Source organism: Drosophila subpulchrella, unplaced genomic scaffold, assembly GCF_014743375.2.
Source record: "Drosophila subpulchrella strain 33 F10 #4 breed RU33 unplaced genomic scaffold, RU_Dsub_v1.1 Primary Assembly Seq354, whole genome shotgun sequence".
Taxonomy (NCBI): domain Eukaryota; kingdom Metazoa; phylum Arthropoda; class Insecta; order Diptera; family Drosophilidae; genus Drosophila; species Drosophila subpulchrella.
In genome coordinates, this window is record NW_023665577.1 from 5,005,891 (window position 1) to 5,022,049 (window position 16,159).

The 16,159-nt window shown below is 46.6% G+C and overlaps 6 protein-coding genes across 7 annotated transcripts; 3 read left to right on the plus strand and 3 right to left on the minus strand.

The window, feature by feature from the left end:
- Positions 1-539: 539 nt before the first annotated feature.
- Positions 540-5,322, plus strand: LOC119559969 (phagocyte signaling-impaired protein). Of its 2 annotated transcripts, XM_037873206.1 has the most exons (8): positions 540-564; positions 627-891; positions 966-1,190; positions 2,208-2,700; positions 2,758-3,157; positions 3,222-4,505; positions 4,565-4,763; positions 4,827-5,322. In XM_037873206.1, exons 2-8 carry the CDS (start codon positions 831-833, stop codon positions 5,009-5,011), a joined length of 2,847 nt encoding a protein of 948 aa, XP_037729134.1. In that variant the 5' UTR covers positions 540-564; positions 627-830; the 3' UTR covers positions 5,012-5,322. The 2 variants fall into 2 exon arrangements, with proteins under 2 accessions (XP_037729134.1, XP_037729133.1); XM_037873205.1 differs by having other exon boundaries at positions 553-891.
- On the minus strand, positions 5,314-7,088 carry LOC119559972 (transcription factor Ouib). The gene is made up of 5 exons (XM_037873208.1): positions 6,872-7,088; positions 6,230-6,813; positions 6,036-6,170; positions 5,727-5,837; positions 5,314-5,661 (listed from the first exon to the last, which is right to left on the minus strand). Exons 1-5 carry the CDS (start codon positions 7,019-7,021, stop codon positions 5,523-5,525), a joined length of 1,119 nt encoding a protein of 372 aa, XP_037729136.1. The 5' UTR covers positions 7,022-7,088; the 3' UTR covers positions 5,314-5,522.
- A 46-nt stretch (positions 7,089-7,134) lies between these two features.
- Positions 7,135-8,536, plus strand: LOC119559973 (zinc finger protein 135). The gene is made up of 4 exons (XM_037873209.1): positions 7,135-7,327; positions 7,395-7,945; positions 8,005-8,139; positions 8,206-8,536. Exons 1-4 carry the CDS (start codon positions 7,202-7,204, stop codon positions 8,402-8,404), a joined length of 1,011 nt encoding a protein of 336 aa, XP_037729137.1. The 5' UTR covers positions 7,135-7,201; the 3' UTR covers positions 8,405-8,536.
- Positions 8,537-8,570: 34 nt separating this feature from the next.
- On the minus strand, positions 8,571-10,430 carry LOC119559971 (zinc finger protein 70). The gene is made up of 5 exons (XM_037873207.1): positions 10,207-10,430; positions 9,352-10,148; positions 9,157-9,291; positions 8,991-9,101; positions 8,571-8,937 (listed from the first exon to the last, which is right to left on the minus strand). Exons 1-5 carry the CDS (start codon positions 10,351-10,353, stop codon positions 8,787-8,789), a joined length of 1,341 nt encoding a protein of 446 aa, XP_037729135.1. The 5' UTR covers positions 10,354-10,430; the 3' UTR covers positions 8,571-8,786.
- Positions 10,431-11,015: 585 nt separating this feature from the next.
- LOC119560644 (zinc finger protein 62 homolog) lies at positions 11,016-13,810 on the plus strand. Its single transcript, XM_037874198.1, has 5 exons — positions 11,016-11,309; positions 11,367-12,373; positions 12,690-12,824; positions 12,881-12,991; positions 13,564-13,810. Exons 1-5 carry the CDS (start codon positions 11,139-11,141, stop codon positions 13,709-13,711), a joined length of 1,572 nt encoding a protein of 523 aa, XP_037730126.1. The 5' UTR covers positions 11,016-11,138; the 3' UTR covers positions 13,712-13,810.
- LOC119560643 (endoribonuclease ZC3H12A) lies at positions 13,775-15,570 on the minus strand. The gene has a single exon (XM_037874197.1). The coding sequence runs from the start codon at positions 15,429-15,431 to the stop codon at positions 13,818-13,820; it is 1,614 nt and encodes a 537-aa protein (XP_037730125.1). The 5' UTR covers positions 15,432-15,570; the 3' UTR covers positions 13,775-13,817.
- Positions 15,571-16,159: the final 589 nt, after the last annotated feature.

The following is a 16,159-nucleotide window of genomic DNA, read 5'->3' on the forward strand; positions in this document are numbered from 1 at the left end:
ATAAGGGTGCAATTATCAAATTAGCACTTGAATAAATTGATAAACACGCTTCTGTCATTCATCGTTTGCTCGAAAGCTTAGTGTCGTGAGTCGGGTTTGGTCCATCTCTAGCGGTCAGCTGTTCGACAAAGTGCTCCTCGGCAGGGGTACTCTTGTCACTTTGTCGAAACCACTGAAGCTTTTCAAACACTAAACTGTTATTAATAAGATAACTAACAACTAAAAACAACATATACTTAAAAAAAACAATATAAATAATGCTAGTGCCATTAAGTGTAAAAATATTTAATACCAAGCATTGCACATTTTTATTAAAAACTGGGATAACTATATTAATTTTTTTCAATTAGATTAATATAAATATTTTATTTGTTACTACACTTTTGGATTAAAATTAAAAAATCTGGAAATATATCAATATTAAGTTATTTATTCTCACTTTCCAAATCACTGCATAATGTGTGAGCACCCCTAATGCTGGCACGCGCCCCCTGAAAAATACCAATTAAATACCCCCAAAAATACCGCAGGCCGCTCTCTCCTCTCCAAAATATGCAGTCTAAGGTTTTTTTATTTTGAATAAAATTTAAAGTCACTAATTTCTATGAAATTAAACATTTAACTAGCCTTTGACCGAGTGATTCGAGTGCCCCAGAGCCAGCCGCCCGCCCCCCGACCGCCCAAGCAACGCGGGCAACCCAAGGAGAGCCCCAAAAGATCGGAAGAAGTTAATCGGAAGACGGCGTGCCGCAAACCACAGAAGAGAGCGAGGTGCATGCAGCACGTTGTAATTAGGTTAGCCATACAGCAGCACCACATAACATCATAACATGGCACAGCAGCAGGGCATGGACTCGGCCTTGTTCGAGCGGCGACTGCGGCCGGTCTACGGTGAGTGCTCCCCTGGAATGGAAATGCTAATTAGTCCACCGGCTAACCCCAATCCCACCGCCGATCCTCCACAGACAATCTGGAGGTTGGCAACAACCGCAAGGCCCTGCAGGAGTCCGAGAAGCTGCTGCGTAAACATCCCACCCTGCTCTGCGCCCGTGCCCTGAAGGGACTATCCCTCCTCCGGCTGGGACGCTACGACGAGAGCCACGGATGCCTCCAGACCGTCGCCGAGGAGAAGCCCACGGATGACTCCACGTTGCAGGTGCTATCCTTCTGCTACCGCGAAATGGAACAACGTACGTATGGATCAGGCATTAAGACATCACAGCCTATTGGGAACATGGTAGAATTGAATCAGAAGGCTGACTCAATGCCTTTTGCCAGGATGATTCATTGATTAATAAAACCAAGAACTGTAGGTCCGGGTAGGACAAGTTAAATAGAAACTACAAATCAAATATTAAGGTCAATGTTATCACACCTAACTTTAGGAAATTGTACCCATCTAAGGACAAGGGAGAAGACAGTTTATCTTATGTATCCCAGTTTAGACATATGTGAGCAAAGATAAGAAAAGAACTTTTGCATTAGATATGAGTTTAGCCCTGTAAGAAATAACAGTTGATAAGGAGTAGAGATGAAGAAGGTAAACTGGAACCATCAACCACTATTTGGGCAATGATAAATAGGATTTTTTTAAACCAAATAATGTGTCTTAGGATCATATCTGAATTTTTAAATTTCCTAAGTTTCAAACTTATTATGAAAGGAAATATATTAAATAGTGTGTTTATTCAATATATTTGTAAATATCATACGATTTCAATAGATTAAATAAGAAATCTATTAGAGCTAAACCAAAATACAAAAAAAAATGTGTTTGGAAAGAAAATTTAAAAATGTTGAGGTTTGAACTTAATTTTATTCTTTCTGTAAATTAAAATGTAAGCTTAAGTATTCTTTAAAAATCGTAGGGTCAGATCAAAGGTTAAAATTCTATGATCGTATTTTTACCCAAACAAATTACGATATTTTTTATGAAAACCATCTGGATCCGCACATCTACTTTTACCCACATCCGCCACATGGTAGCCACTGAGTTTATCCCCCAGAGACGCCCCTGGCACACACACGAAGTGCCCACAATTCATATTTTCGTATTTTCTTGGCACGCGCACCTCGCCCGACTAATTAAAATCGCATTCTCTTAGTCGGACGACGGGCGGCAAGTGCGTGCCAACGATCTGAATATATAGATACCTGTACCTGCAAAAGCAATCGCTAATTATATATAAATATCCGCCTCTTTGCAGTGGACAAAATTGTGGAGCTGTACCAGCACGCGGTCAAGCAGAATCCGGGCAACGAGGAGCTGCTCGCCCACCTCTTCATCTCGCATGTGCGGGTGGAGGACTACAAGGCGCAGCAGGCTGTGGCCCTGCAACTGTACAAGGCTCAGCCGAAGAATGCCTACTACTTTTGGTCCGTGATCAGCGTAGTCTTCCAGGGAATTCGGGGTCCGGAGTCGGCGCTGCCCGAGAAGCGGAAAATCTATCTGGGACTGGCGCAGCGCATGGTCGACAAGCACATCAAGGAGGGCAAGTTGGAGACGGAGCAAGAGGCCTTCCTTTATCTGCACATCCTCAAGCTACAAAACAAGTACCAGGAGGCGTGGGAATTCCTCACTGGCGAGTTGTGCGCCAAGCTCTATCCGGGTGCTCCAGTCAGCATGAAGTTCGAGCTACTCAAGGAACTGGGTAACTGGCGGGAACTGAATGAGCTGTTGCAGCAGCTCCTTGACGCAGAGTGAGTTCCTTAAGTCATGAGATATGAACATATTTGACAGTTCTTTACTTTTTTCAGTCGCGATCGGTGGGACTTTTACAAGGAGTACATCCAAAGTTCGTTCGAGTTGCTTAAACTTTCCCCTCAAACTGAGGAGAACGGGGAAAGGGATTCATTGGCCAGATGTCAGGAATTCCTCCAGGGCATCATAGATTCCTCGGAGCGGAAGAAACGGGGTCCCTATCTGGCGCGTTTAGAGCTCCACCAGCGCATGCGAGCAGACCAACTGCCAGCGGAGAAGCTCATCGGTGACTTTGACGAAATGGTCATTGAGTATTTCCGTCTGTTTGGCGACAAATCATGCTGCACCCATGATATCGCTTTGTTCTTGCCTTCGATTAGCATGAAGCAGCGGCAGGCACTGGCCAGCAAGCTGCTGCTGGAAAGCGGAGTCACCTCCACGTCGCTTCCGAAGAATGTAAGTAAAGAGGAGCTTTCAGGTGTCACCTTTGAATTTAATGGCTTATACCAAATTCCCACAGAAAGAGCAGTTGCAAAAGCATCTGTGTGCTCTGCAAATCTCTCGGATGTGCGGCTCTCACATGGAGCTGCCCGTGGACCACCTTCTTGCCTTTTATACGGCCCTCAAGCTGCACTACGAGCACGGACGAAGTACTTTCGGCAAGAAGCTGCTGGCCACGGAGATGGGACCATCGGATGCATACGCCTTGCTGGCAGCAAATGTGATGTACGACCTGAGTAGACGAGAGAACAAGTCGGATCACCTGTTCGAGGCGCTGTGCCTGCTGCAGTACGTGCTGCGAAACAGTACGAGTAACTTCCACGTGAAACTGCTGAGTCTGAAGATCTACCATCTGTTCGGCTGCCAGGTGGGTGCCCAGGAGATGTATGAGTACCTGGACATCAAGCAGATCCAACTGGACTCGATGGGCTATGTGCACTGCCAGCTGCTGCCCCTGGGCGGTCGCTTCTCGGGTACCCGGAATGTATACGATGCCACTCTGAAGTTCTTCACCAACAGCTACAAGGAGCGGTTAGAGTATATTGCTTTGACCTATCGCTTCTGCACGTTTTCCAAGATGGAGGAGTTCATGAACTTCAAGGAGCGGTTGACCAACAGTTTGCAGTACGTGGCCTGTTCGGTGGAGGCGCAGATTTGCGACCTGGTCAGTTGTTATGGCAATATCCAGCAGAATCTGACGGCATATGCCGCCATGAGCATTGAGCCGGCGGAGGATCGGATTGCCTGGCATGAATTGAGCGACAATCGTGACTTGGAGGCCGTCATCCGCTGGGATCCTCTGCACGAGGTAAATGCTGCGGAGGAGCGCAAGGAGTCCTTCGACCAGGAAGTTGAGGTTCTTCAAGTTCGCTCGCTGATGCTCCGATTGTTTGCCTCTTTTGTTGACCTGTATCATGGCCCCAGCTCGAAAGAATCGCCAGCGGGCGAGGAAGCTGCCACCCTGGAACTTCTGCGGGAGTCCTGGACGGGATTATTCCAGCGATTACGTCTCATGAACTACAAGCCGTTGGCGCAAAAGTTTCTAGTCAACCTGCTGCCCACACGACTTCACCTGCTGCTCGATCTGCCATACGAACGATTCTTCGACGACCTGGCCCAGTTGGTCCTGGACCTGCAAAGCGGATCTGGAAAGCTGGCCGAGCAGTGTAAGCGGGTGGGTGACAACGTCATTACGGTAATGGAGCTGTGCGTGCAGACCATCAACGAGAGCAACGAGTGGAACGGCATGGATGGTCTTTGGAAGCGACGGGGCCAGCAGCAGAAAGTGGCTGCCAGCCTGGAGGTGAGTTCTAGTTATAACATCAATGCAACCTTTTATTAAATAAACCATTGTTATTCCAGATGTTATCCCTCTATGCCTTCCTGCTGTCCGTGCTAAACGACAAGCTGCAGGTCAGCTCAAAGGCCAAGACCAAGAAGAGGCCGGTGGACAACAAGGTGGATGGACCCCAACCGATCAGCGAGAAGGAGCGAAGTCAGATGCTGCAGGAGCTGATGCGACAGCTTAAGCACAAGCTAGAGGCCTGCGATGCGGCCATACGTAAGTTGCTCTAGAAAGTGTCCTGAAGATGCATTACATCTGACTTCCTTCCTTAATCCTCAGGCACCTGGAAGGCGCCAGTGCTGCCGCGTGACCTCAGCTCCTTCATGTCCGACATGTCGCTAAAGCCAGAAGTGGAGGCCACGCTCATCGGCGACGTCTCGGCCACCTTCAAGGACTCCCACGAGCTGATGGTCACCGAGCTACGCAATCTACTAAAGGACAAGATACGCATGGTAGCCAAGTAGATGCCTCTTTGCTGTGCAAAGGCCATCAGCCAGTCCGGCCATCGTTGCCCCAATCACGATCCAAGTTCATAGTTTGTTATTTAATTTTGTTAACGAATACAACCGACCTCCTACTCCAACTGCACTACAATTATCTTGAACTAAAGAGCCAAGTCAGCACTTTTCAATCAATTTTCGGCATTTCCCTCGTACAACAAATAAAAAGTTGTAAAATTTGTGAAACAAAAATTAAAAAAAGGACAAAACAAAGAAAAATGATTGCGTACCGCTTGCAAGTAAGTTAAATAAAAGAAGAAATTGTAAAAAATGTACAACATCACAGTGTTTTTATATCACTTGTGTTATAAAATATACAAAGTATCAAGTTATTGTATACTTTGAAGATTAACTACTTCTACAAAACACTATTTCGGGGTCAAACTTATATCTACACTTTTGTAATAGGTGTGTCTTTGAGGAAGCTTTTGACTCTTATGTTCTATCAGTATTATTCGAAAGATGTAAAACGTCCTTAAACATCAGTTGCAGTACTTCCCATTTTAAAGGTGCTCAGATAGGCTGGTAGTCGTGGATCATTAAGATGCTGTTGAGTCTGCAGATGAGCCACCAAATTATGCATGCGGGCAAAGGTCTTGCTGCAGAGTCGACATCTAATGAAATAGAAAGAAACTGGTTGGTAATAGGAAGAGATTAGTTGAAAATTCTAGCCATTTACATGTGAGGTCTTTCTCCTGTGTGTGTTTTATAGTGCATTTTTAGGACACTAGAATAGGTAAACGTTTTTCCACAGGTTTTACAGCCATAGGGACGCTCGTTTCGATGAGTTCTGTGGGGGATATATATTTATATGAGTTTCAACTAGCATTATCACAAGTAATTGATATAAAAATATATAATTTAAAAACTAATCAGTGAAACTTTTCATGAGAAAATAGGTAGTCCAACTTGGTGTAGAAAGCAGAAATCATTTCAAAAGATACAGAAGTGTTGGGGAATTTTTAATCAAATATCTGGTTACATTTACCTTTCATGCTTCACGAGAGAAGTGCGATCCGCGAAGTTGCGATGGCAATATTGGCAGGTGTATGGTCTGGCCCCCGTGTGCTGGCGGATGTGGCGCTTCAACTGGTAGTTGACGTGGAAGCTCATGTGGCAAATCCTAAAAATAAGCTGGTTGTATAGTATGCACTTGTACAGAAAACTGGGGAATCCACTTACTCGCATTCGTAGGGTCGCTCATCGTTGTGCCTTCGCATGTGGCTATCCAGGGTACTTTTCCGGGGATATCCATTGCCACAAATCTCGCACACATGGAGTTTGGGGGTGACTGCAGGAGGAGCTGGGAAGGGAGGCAGAACTGGAGCTGGAAGCAAATGCACGGCCAGAACCAAGGGCTTCTCCTTCTCCGCAAGTAGAGGTTGTGGTGTTTCCTCGATCAAATCTTCGGCAGACCAAGCTCCCTCTTCGAGGACCTCCACCTCCAATTGTTCGAATTGCTCCGATTCCGCAGGTGGAAGAGGAGTAGGATCCGGAGTTTTAACCACTTGCTCCACTGCATCCTTTTCCACTTCCTCCACTCCATCCTTTCCCACTTCCTTCACTCCATTCTGTTCCACTTCCTCCACTCCATCCTTTTCCACATCGTCCACAGAATCCTTCGCCACTGCATCCTTTACCACATATTCCCTCAGAAACTCATTGGAGCGCTGACAAATCTGTCGGAATTTGTGGGCCAGGGTTAGGAATGCCTTGCATCTGAGGCATATCCTGGTGGGCAGGACCTCCTCCTCCGTGGGCTTTATCTGCAGGTTAAGATTCGATATTACTTATGAATATCTCGGCTAATAAAAAGTTCCCCACCTGAATTCCACTTAAACTTTCAATTTTCTCGCACAGGGAAATGCCACCGCGCAGCTTATCATCACCTCCCTCGTAAATGGACACCATGTGGGCCTCTCCATCCTGCAGGCAGGTCCTGCACAGGGTCAGCATGTCCAATCTTAGCTCCATTTAAAATCAAACAAATGTCCTGTCCAAAATTAACGATCAAAATAACACTGCTCTTCTTCGCTTTATTGCCATTCTTCGATAATTATCGACAGGCCCTTTGCCATTCGCCCGGAAGCCGCACAAATTTTAATTGTTTGTTTTGGTCAGAAAATACAACTATTTACTTGTGATAACAGAAGGATGCATCCCGAAATGGAGAGTAAGGACCTGCAATGTCGCATCTGCTGGCTGACGCCGAAGGACGAGTCTCTCATGCCCACAGAGATGGATTTTCTGGATCAAATTAAACGCTGCACGGGGGTTGAGGTGGGTTTTCAAATGAGTCTGTTATGTTTCATCTTTATCCAATAAATGCGGGTTTTCTTATCCCCAGCTGAGTGAGAGTTCCAACTGGCCCAATCGCATTTGCACCAGCTGCGCCTTGCTCCTCAGGGCGGCGCTCAAGCTGCGATCCCTTTGCCAGGAGGCGGAGAAGAAGCTACAGGAGCTGGCGGAGAAGGAGGAGCAAGCGCTGGCGGAGAAGGAGATGCTCGAGCTGCTGGAGAACGACCTACATGAACAGGCGGAGACGGAGCTGCGGGAGTTTCACATACAGATTGTTCCCAATGAGCAGGAAAGTGCCTCCAAAGATCTGCGCAGCGACAGCGAGGTGGAATACGAGTACCTGGAGTCCTACGATGTGACGCTGGAATGCAGCGAAGATGCAGCCTGTAGTGCCGATGAGATGGTCAGCATAGAGCCGGCTAACTCCGCGCCAGAGGAATCTGTCTATTCACTGAGTCCCGAACCGGAAGCGGGAGAAGAAGATGACTCCGGTCAGGATCCCTCCTTTGCCTGCACAAGATGCCACAAAGTCTTCTCGGAGCTGCTCAAGTTGAGCACCCACATGAAAGTCCACCTTACAGAGAAGCCGCACGAGTGCGAGTAAGTTGGGATAGACATTACTTTTCTTCCGAATCCAATTGAATATCCTTTCCTTGAAGAATATGCCATAAGCGATTCCGACAGACTCCACAGCTGACGAGGCACATGAACACGCACACCGGCAATCGACCCTACAAATGTGATTACTGCGACTCGCGGTTCGCAGATCCCTCCACGCGCATCAAGCATCAGAGGTGAGGATAACTATTGTTAAATAGACTACAAAGTGTAATCCAATCTCAACCGAAATACCTTTTTAGGATCCACACCAATGAACGACCGTACAAATGCAAATTCTGCAGCAAGTCCTTCGCCTACTCCAATGTCCTACGGGTTCATCTTAAGACCCACACGGGAGAGCGTCCCTTCAGCTGTCAGTTCTGCCAGAAGACCTTCTCCCAACTGCACCACAAAAACGCCCATGAAAAATCGCACAAGCGTCCGAAAGAAGAAATGTGAAAGGGACCTGAGCGAAACATTTAGTACAAATGAATCCACATTTTCTTTAACATCTTTGTTTTTAAGAGATTTTAAAACTAACCACAAATTTTAATTATATGATAATGTAAGTAAAGTAAAACAATTGTATGATTAATAAGACATAAACAGTACTGTTTTTGTTATTAAAAGTAATATTTTAAGTAGTTAAGAATGTACTATACACATCAAAAATTTCACCATTTCACTATTCAACGTGAAATCTCGGCTTTTAAATGTAAATCCAAGCTTACACTGTTTAATGGAAGAGCTATAACAATGGCATTCAATCCTAAAACTAAAGTGTCTTATTCATATCAACATAAAGGAAATGCCCTTATTTGGTTAAGTGTCCTGGGGGGAGTTAGCTGAGAAACTCTGGCGCCTCCTCCTTGACTGCTTCTTCCTCGGGGCTGATCTCCACATCAGGCCTAAATTGACCGCGTCTCTCGTGCGTTCCACGATGCAATCGCATCTTGTAGGCCTTCACAAAGCCCTTGCCGCAAAGATCACAGCTGCAAGGGGATGGAGATTATTCAGGGAATCACTATTAATTCATAATACTAACACATGCGGCTTCTCGCCCGTGTGAATCATCTTATGGAACTTCAGATTGTCCGAGTAGGTGAAGGTTCTAGAGCAAACATCGCACTCGTAGGGACGCTCTTTCGTGTGAATTCTGGCGAAGATTGATATTATGTTAGATTTATTTAAAATGAAGATGTGTCACTTACCTATGATGTTTGGTTTTGGTGGATCTGTCGGCGAAGGCAGCTGGACAATAGTTGCATTTGTAGGGCCGGTTTCCGGTGTGCGTGTTCATGTGCCGCACCAGCTGCTGGTTCTGGACAAAGCCTCGTCCGCAGATCCTGCACAAAATACATTGTTATAACCCTACTGTTACTATTTATATCACATTTCAGACTCACTCGCACTCGTGCGGCTTTACGCCGGAATGGAACTTCATGTGCTCCGTGAGACGGGCCTGAGTGGGATAGATGTTTCCGCACACGTCGCAGATGTAGGGGGTCAGCTTGTTGCGTGGCTTTCTGCCCAGCTTCTTTTTAGCGGGCTCATCCTCTGGGCTGTTCTTTCGGACTGGAGCTAGCTTCCTGCTCGATCGCTTGCGACTTGACGACTTGGTAGGCGCTGGCTTGTCCTCGGGGACATAACTTTCATCGGAGCTGAGTATGTCTTCGGTCAAGTCGTCATAGGGACATCCTTCTGTGGCTAGCTTTGCAATGCTAGAGGGATTTTCCTGGCTGATTTCAGTCGAGTTCTCGCTGGTGAGCAATTCATACTCCTCATACACTGCATCCCCCTCCTCGATCACATTCTGTTCCCCATCGAAGACCGCTTGGTTGGGATCCTCCTCGTCGAACATAATAGTATCGCCACCTTCGGCATCTTCAACAACGTAAGTGATAACCTGCTGCTGCTGCTGTTGCTCCTCCGGTTGGAAATCACTCTCCTCCACCTTGAAACCGCCATCCATCTGGCTGGCGTCCTCCTCCCAAGTCTTGACCACGCTCTCCACTGTCAGGTCGTCCGAGAGGTTAAGGATATCGTCGTCGCCGGCGGCGCTGGTATTACTGGCCTCCCGGAGCAGCATGTCCATGATGTGCTGGTGGGATCGCTGGCAGGTCAGACGGAACTTGTAGCACAGCCGTAGGCAGCGCACGCACTTGCTGCACATCTTGTCCGGGAACTTGTCGTCCAGGCTGACCTGTGGGATGAGGAGGAGGTACTTCAAAACGTCACTTTAGCCTGGGATTCCTACTTACGGGGATGCCTGCGCATATGTGCAGCATTTGGTCAAGGCGAGTGCTGGCTGTCTGGCTGAATATCTCGTGGAGCGGCTCTTCGCCTTCGCCGGGATTGTTCAGGCAGACGCGGCACACCACCCACTTCTCGTTGGACTCCGTTTTCATGGCCAAGTCTCTGTATTTATTATTATTCAGACGCAGTTTCGGTCCTTGCAAATAAATTACAAACAGCTGAATGCAAGCGTCCGCCGCTGGCCATTCACAGCGAAACGCGGTCTCCTCAGTTGATACAGTGAATATCGGAAAAAAACGAAAATGCAATAACATAATAAATTAAATGCTTAAGGAAAAAGCAAAACCTAATAATACCAAAGACCTGAAAAAAATTTAAGAAGGGTTTTTTTTAATTTAAGAACTTGCCTTCAAAGGCTTTAAACTAAAACATATAGTAAGTAAGGAGTTTGTTAAAACTTATCACTTAGTTGAGTGTTTTTAATAGTTTACTAATAGTTTAATTTTTTATATATTAGTTTAGTGTTTTTATAAATTTACAAAAATTAATTAAGGTTAATAACACACCAACTTTAATACGGTAAGCACTTTTAAATTTTATTGGCTTACTAGTGCGTACTGTTTTATTTAAAGTTTAAGGACGTTTAATATACTAAGAAAATGGAAATAAATATTTAATGATATTCATCTATGATGCATTTAAAAACCATATTTTTAAATCTATTTATATTCTTACCTTTTGAACGAAACACCCCTAACGCGAGTGCCGCCGATGCCGTGGTCACCCTGTGCACCCGCCATTCGCGTTGCAACGCCACCATCTTGGCTCCAGACTACATTATATTTTTTTGGCGTCGTCTTCGTCCAGCGAGCGTGTTCATCGAAATATACAAGCGGATCAAAGCTACTTGGAATAGATCTACCCTCTATTCGCGACAATGAGAGACTCGGCGGCACAAGCGAGTCCGGCGGCGGCGCCTGCGACCACGCAGAAGTGGATCGTCTGCCGGGTTTGCCTGCAGCAGCCAAAGGAGCCCATGGCCAGCATTTTCAACGACGATTCCGAGAAGGACCTGACCAACATGATCCGCGAGTGCGGCGGAGTGCCCGTAAGTGTGTCCCATTATTCCGTAAACTGTTTTGTATCCATTTTATCCCCCTGGCAGATCAAGCAGTTCGATCACTATCCGGATAAGATATGCGAGAAGTGCTTCAGGGTGCTGAAGATGGCATTCAAGTTCCGGGAGACCTGCCAGCGTTCCTACGGCCATCTGCGGCAGTTCGTGGGCCCCGTGGAGGTGGAGCAGCGAACGCCGGAGAAGAAACTGGAAGAGCAAGCCCCCAAACTGGAGCAGGAACCCGAGGAGGCCGAGCAGCAGCAGCAGGACCACGACGAGGAAGAGGAGGAGGAGGACCTGGACGAGAGCCAGTACGCCGAGGGCGAGGCGGATGAGTCCGCGGAGGCCCAGAGCGGCGTCTTCCACGACGACATGGAGGAGGGCATAATTGTGGAACTGGAAAAGGATCGCATTGTGCATGTCAAGAGCGAGCAGGTGGAGGAGGACGGCATCATCGAGGAGGTGTACGACGTGTACGAGACCTACGAGGGCGACATTCTCGCCGAGCAGGGCGGCTACGACCAGGAAATGGCCGATCAATCCCTATCCGAACTATCAGCAGACATCGAATACTTGGAGCAGGTTGATCAGGATCAGTTGACCGAAAGTGCCAACGAGGACGACGCAGATGGAGATATGAACTCCACCGAGGAGGAGTTCCTGCCCACCAAAAGTGTTCGAGCATCCATCAATGCCAGAGGAGCCACCAAGCGGAGAGCGAATCCCCGCAGATCAGCCACATCAACTGCATCGGTGGCTGCTGCATCGGGAACCTCCAAGTCAACCGTCCGCGCAAATTTGCTGAAAGTCCGGCGAACTAACAATGATGCGGCCACAACCAAGATCGTCATAAACTCCGACGAGGGCGTATCCATTGGCGAGGTGCTGGCGCGGAAGCATTCGGGCATCAAAACCAAGGGCGGCCACAAGATCCTCGTCGGCGACAAGAAGGAGTTTAAGTACATCTGCGATGTGTGCGGGAATATGTATCCCTCCCAGAGTCGCCTCACCGAGCACATCAAGGTCCACTCAGGTGTAAAGCCGCACGAGTGCGAGTAAGTCTACAAATTATTCGTCCATCTATGTGTCAGCTAAAGATGCTAGAGAAAATTAGTAATCATTATAAACTTAGAATGGTTTTTTAAATTTCCGATTCCAGTTTTTGTTGAATTTAATATTCCCTAAAACATACCTTTCCGATTTTTGATTTTTTTTTAAATTCAAATATCATCTTAAAAAAAAGTGTCCTTGAAGACACTAGTACATTTAATTGATGTTTGTAGTAGCCTGAGAATTGTACATGTGATACTTTTTTTCTTAAGATTATTTTTACCAAGTAAGCCAATCTTAAACTGAATTTCTTATTTTCAGAATCTGTGGGCACTGCTTCGCTCAGGCCCAGCAATTGGCCCGTCACATGAACACCCACACTGGAAATCGGCCGTACAAGTGCAGCTACTGCCCTGCAGCCTTTGCGGACCTGTCCACTCGAAACAAGCACCACAGGTTAGTTAATTAACCCGTATCAACTCTGGATTTGATTCTATAAAACTCCCCTACAGGATCCACACCAATGAGCGTCCCTACGAGTGCGATGTGTGCCACAAAACATTTACGTACACCAACACCTTGAAGTTCCACAAGATGATTCATACGGGAGAGAAGCCACATGTGTAAGTACTGCTTTCCCCTCGCAAATACAGTCTAACTTCTTTAGCGCGAACTTTGACTCTTTGTGACTCTGGGCTTAATTTTTTTCTAATAATATAGGGATCCTCAATTCCTGAACACTAGAATTGATAACTCTGTTTAGTTATAATCCTATAATGCAGGAATTTATAACAAATTAACAGAGTACCTTTTTTTTATAGCGTTTCCATTTTAAATCAGTGATCGGATCTCAAGAAGAGTTGAATAATTTTTTGAACTATGACAATATATTTTATTAAAATAGTTTTTTTAAATGCATTATTTTTGTTCTTTAAAAATGTTAGGCCTTACAGTGTTAGTATTCATGAAAGAGCTGAGCTATTTCACAATATGTATTTCCTATGATAATTACGTAACATTTAGCGTTCCATTGATGGTTTATTGAGTGGCAAAGAGATATTGAACTAAAGTAAAAGTATAATATAGATAAGAGAATTCTTACATTTGTCTTTTAAATTTTACAAAGATCATCAGGAGCTCACAGTTCCTTAAAACCACTCCCCATTCATTTATCAAATTTCCCCTTTTATTTCAGTTGCGAAGTATGCGGCAAGGGCTTCCCGCAGGCGTACAAACTGCGTAACCACCGGATCATCCATGAGCGACGCGGTCAATCCACACGCGAAGCCGTGGGCGGTCTGCTGCCCTACGACTCGGCCAACATTGTGGGCCTGGAGATGTAAACTTCTAGCGAGGACTCCTCGTCGTCCGAAAGCGACACTCTAAACATTAAACAGACACACGCGTGTAATTACACATCTAAGTATATTGATGAAATTTAAGCCTAGCCTAATTATGCGGAAATAAATTAAGTATAGCTGCGCAGATGGTCTTGGCGTCGGTCTCCTCAGGATAGAGCTGCAGCACGGCGTGCACTTGGTGCGGCGGAAACAGGCTGCCCAGGTGATAGCGGAGCAATCGGCGCTGCTCCTCCCGTGGCAGTTGCTGCGAGGCGTGCAGCTCCTCGTTGATGCGCGAATCGGAGGCGGACAGATGGGCGAAGTTGTGAGCGGGCAGTGGCAGACCCAATCCCTGATCCGTGACCGGGGCGGATGGCGTGCGCGTCAGATACTGGTGGTGATAGTTGGAGCTGGAGTTGGACTGTTGATGCTGCTGCTGCTGTTGCTGCAGGGGAGCGCTGTAGGTGGGCACCAGGAGGCGATAGGCGGGCGGCGGCTGTTGGCGCTGCAGCTTCTTGTGGCGATTGGGCTGGCTGGACTCCATGGAGCCCTCCGAAAGCTCCATTTGAGCCGAGAAGCCCTGGCACACCTGCTCGATGGTATTGGACTTGGTGCGACCCAATGGCTCCCGGCTGATCAGTGAGTTGATCTTAACATTGTTGTTATTGCCACCCGGACTGATCATCTGCTGGCCCCCATTCGTGTGCAGCGGAGCACTGTGCGAGGCCTGGAGTGGCAGACGCTGCAGCAGCGGACCCGGATGATGCCGAAACTTGCACTTCTGCCCGTAGGTGCACTTCTTGCCATACGGGCACAACTGCTGGGCATCCGCCATCTTCTGCTGCGTCTGCGAGCACAGGAACAGATCGAGATTAGGACCTGATCTCCCCAGCGGATCATCGGGTGGCATGAAGATGTCATTGACAAACGAGTACATCAGCAGGCGTTCCTGCACCACGCGCCGGAACTCGTTGCTCTCCAGGATCAGATCCCTGTAATTGTCGTTGGACACAACAATGCCATCGGTTTCCACGGCTAACTTGAGTATGAAACGGTCATCGTAGCAGGACACCCGCTTGCCGTCCAGATGTCGCGATGGCGTGAACACCAGGAACCTTTCGTGTTCCAGTTCGTAAAGCAGCTCCTGGTCGGCGATGTTGTTGTTGGCCATCTCCTTGCGCCAATTGGGCACGAAGGCGGTGATGTCGCGATGCCCTCGCTGCCGAAACCAGTCCACACAGATGCGGATGCCGCGGCAGGAGAAGATCAGGTTGTTGCCGTGCGATAGGGCAACATTGCTGCCATCGATGACGATGTGTCGCAGGCCAGAGATGCTGCTGCTGCCGACGGTGGTGGTGGCGGAGGAGGAGATGGTGGCTGGATTAACAGCGCCTACGGTGTGGGCGGGTCGTGGTGCATCCGCCGTCAGCTTGATCAGCTCCGCCAGCAGCTCGTTCTGCTTGGCCTCCGAGCCCAGACGAGTCAGCGCCGAATGGATGGACTGTTCGCTGTAGCCCAGCTTCTTGGCGAACTCCAGGTTCTGGCGCTCCGTCGTCCGGCTGGGACTCTCATCGTCGTCGGAGCAGCTCTCCTGCTTTCTCACTGGCAACTTGTTGCTGCTGCCGTGATGTTGTTGCTGCTGGTGCTGCTGTTGCTGTTGTTGTTGCTGCTGTGGCTGATGTTTTTGCTGCTCCTGCACTTCACAATTCATTTTGATGCGCATTTAAGTGACCAGCGGCTGGCTTTCCTTCGGCTGCTCGCTTCTGGTGTCTCGGGACTCCAATTCGTTGGGTTTTTAGCTGTCTCTGCAGCAAGTTCCGTCTATTTACATTTACAGACTTCCGTGTTGTTGTTGTTTTTGTTGGTGCTTGCTGGTGGGCAGTGTGACCGCAGGCTGAGCTCTCAGAAATACCTCCCTGCTGCGCCACCAAACGCTGGTCACATAGCGTTTTTTCAAAATGTTGTGCTCTTTATATTTATAAAAATATTACGGTATTAATAATATTAGGCTAAGTGCTTGCTTTTTTGAAATAACACATAGTACCATTATTTATAACATAAATCATTAAAATCTTAAAACTGTTCTTAAATTTTTTTTTCTTTATATATTTAAAAAACCATTTTAAATCTGAAGAGTTTAAACCAAGCAACATTTTTAAACAAGTAATTTTATAATATATTAAAAGGAACTATTTTAATTCTTTAAAAATTTTGGGCCAAACTACATTTTTAAGCCTATCATTTCAAAAATATTACTGAGAATCTTTTTATTTAATATGTAACCCATATCGATAAATATTAAAAAAACATTTTTAACTAAAACACAGTTTTAAACCAAACACCATTTTAAAATTTTTTCGTTAAATAATGTTATTGAAATCAATTTTATTAAATGTATACTATTTAAGCATTTTATGTTATTCTAACCATAACTTTATTGATCAAAACATA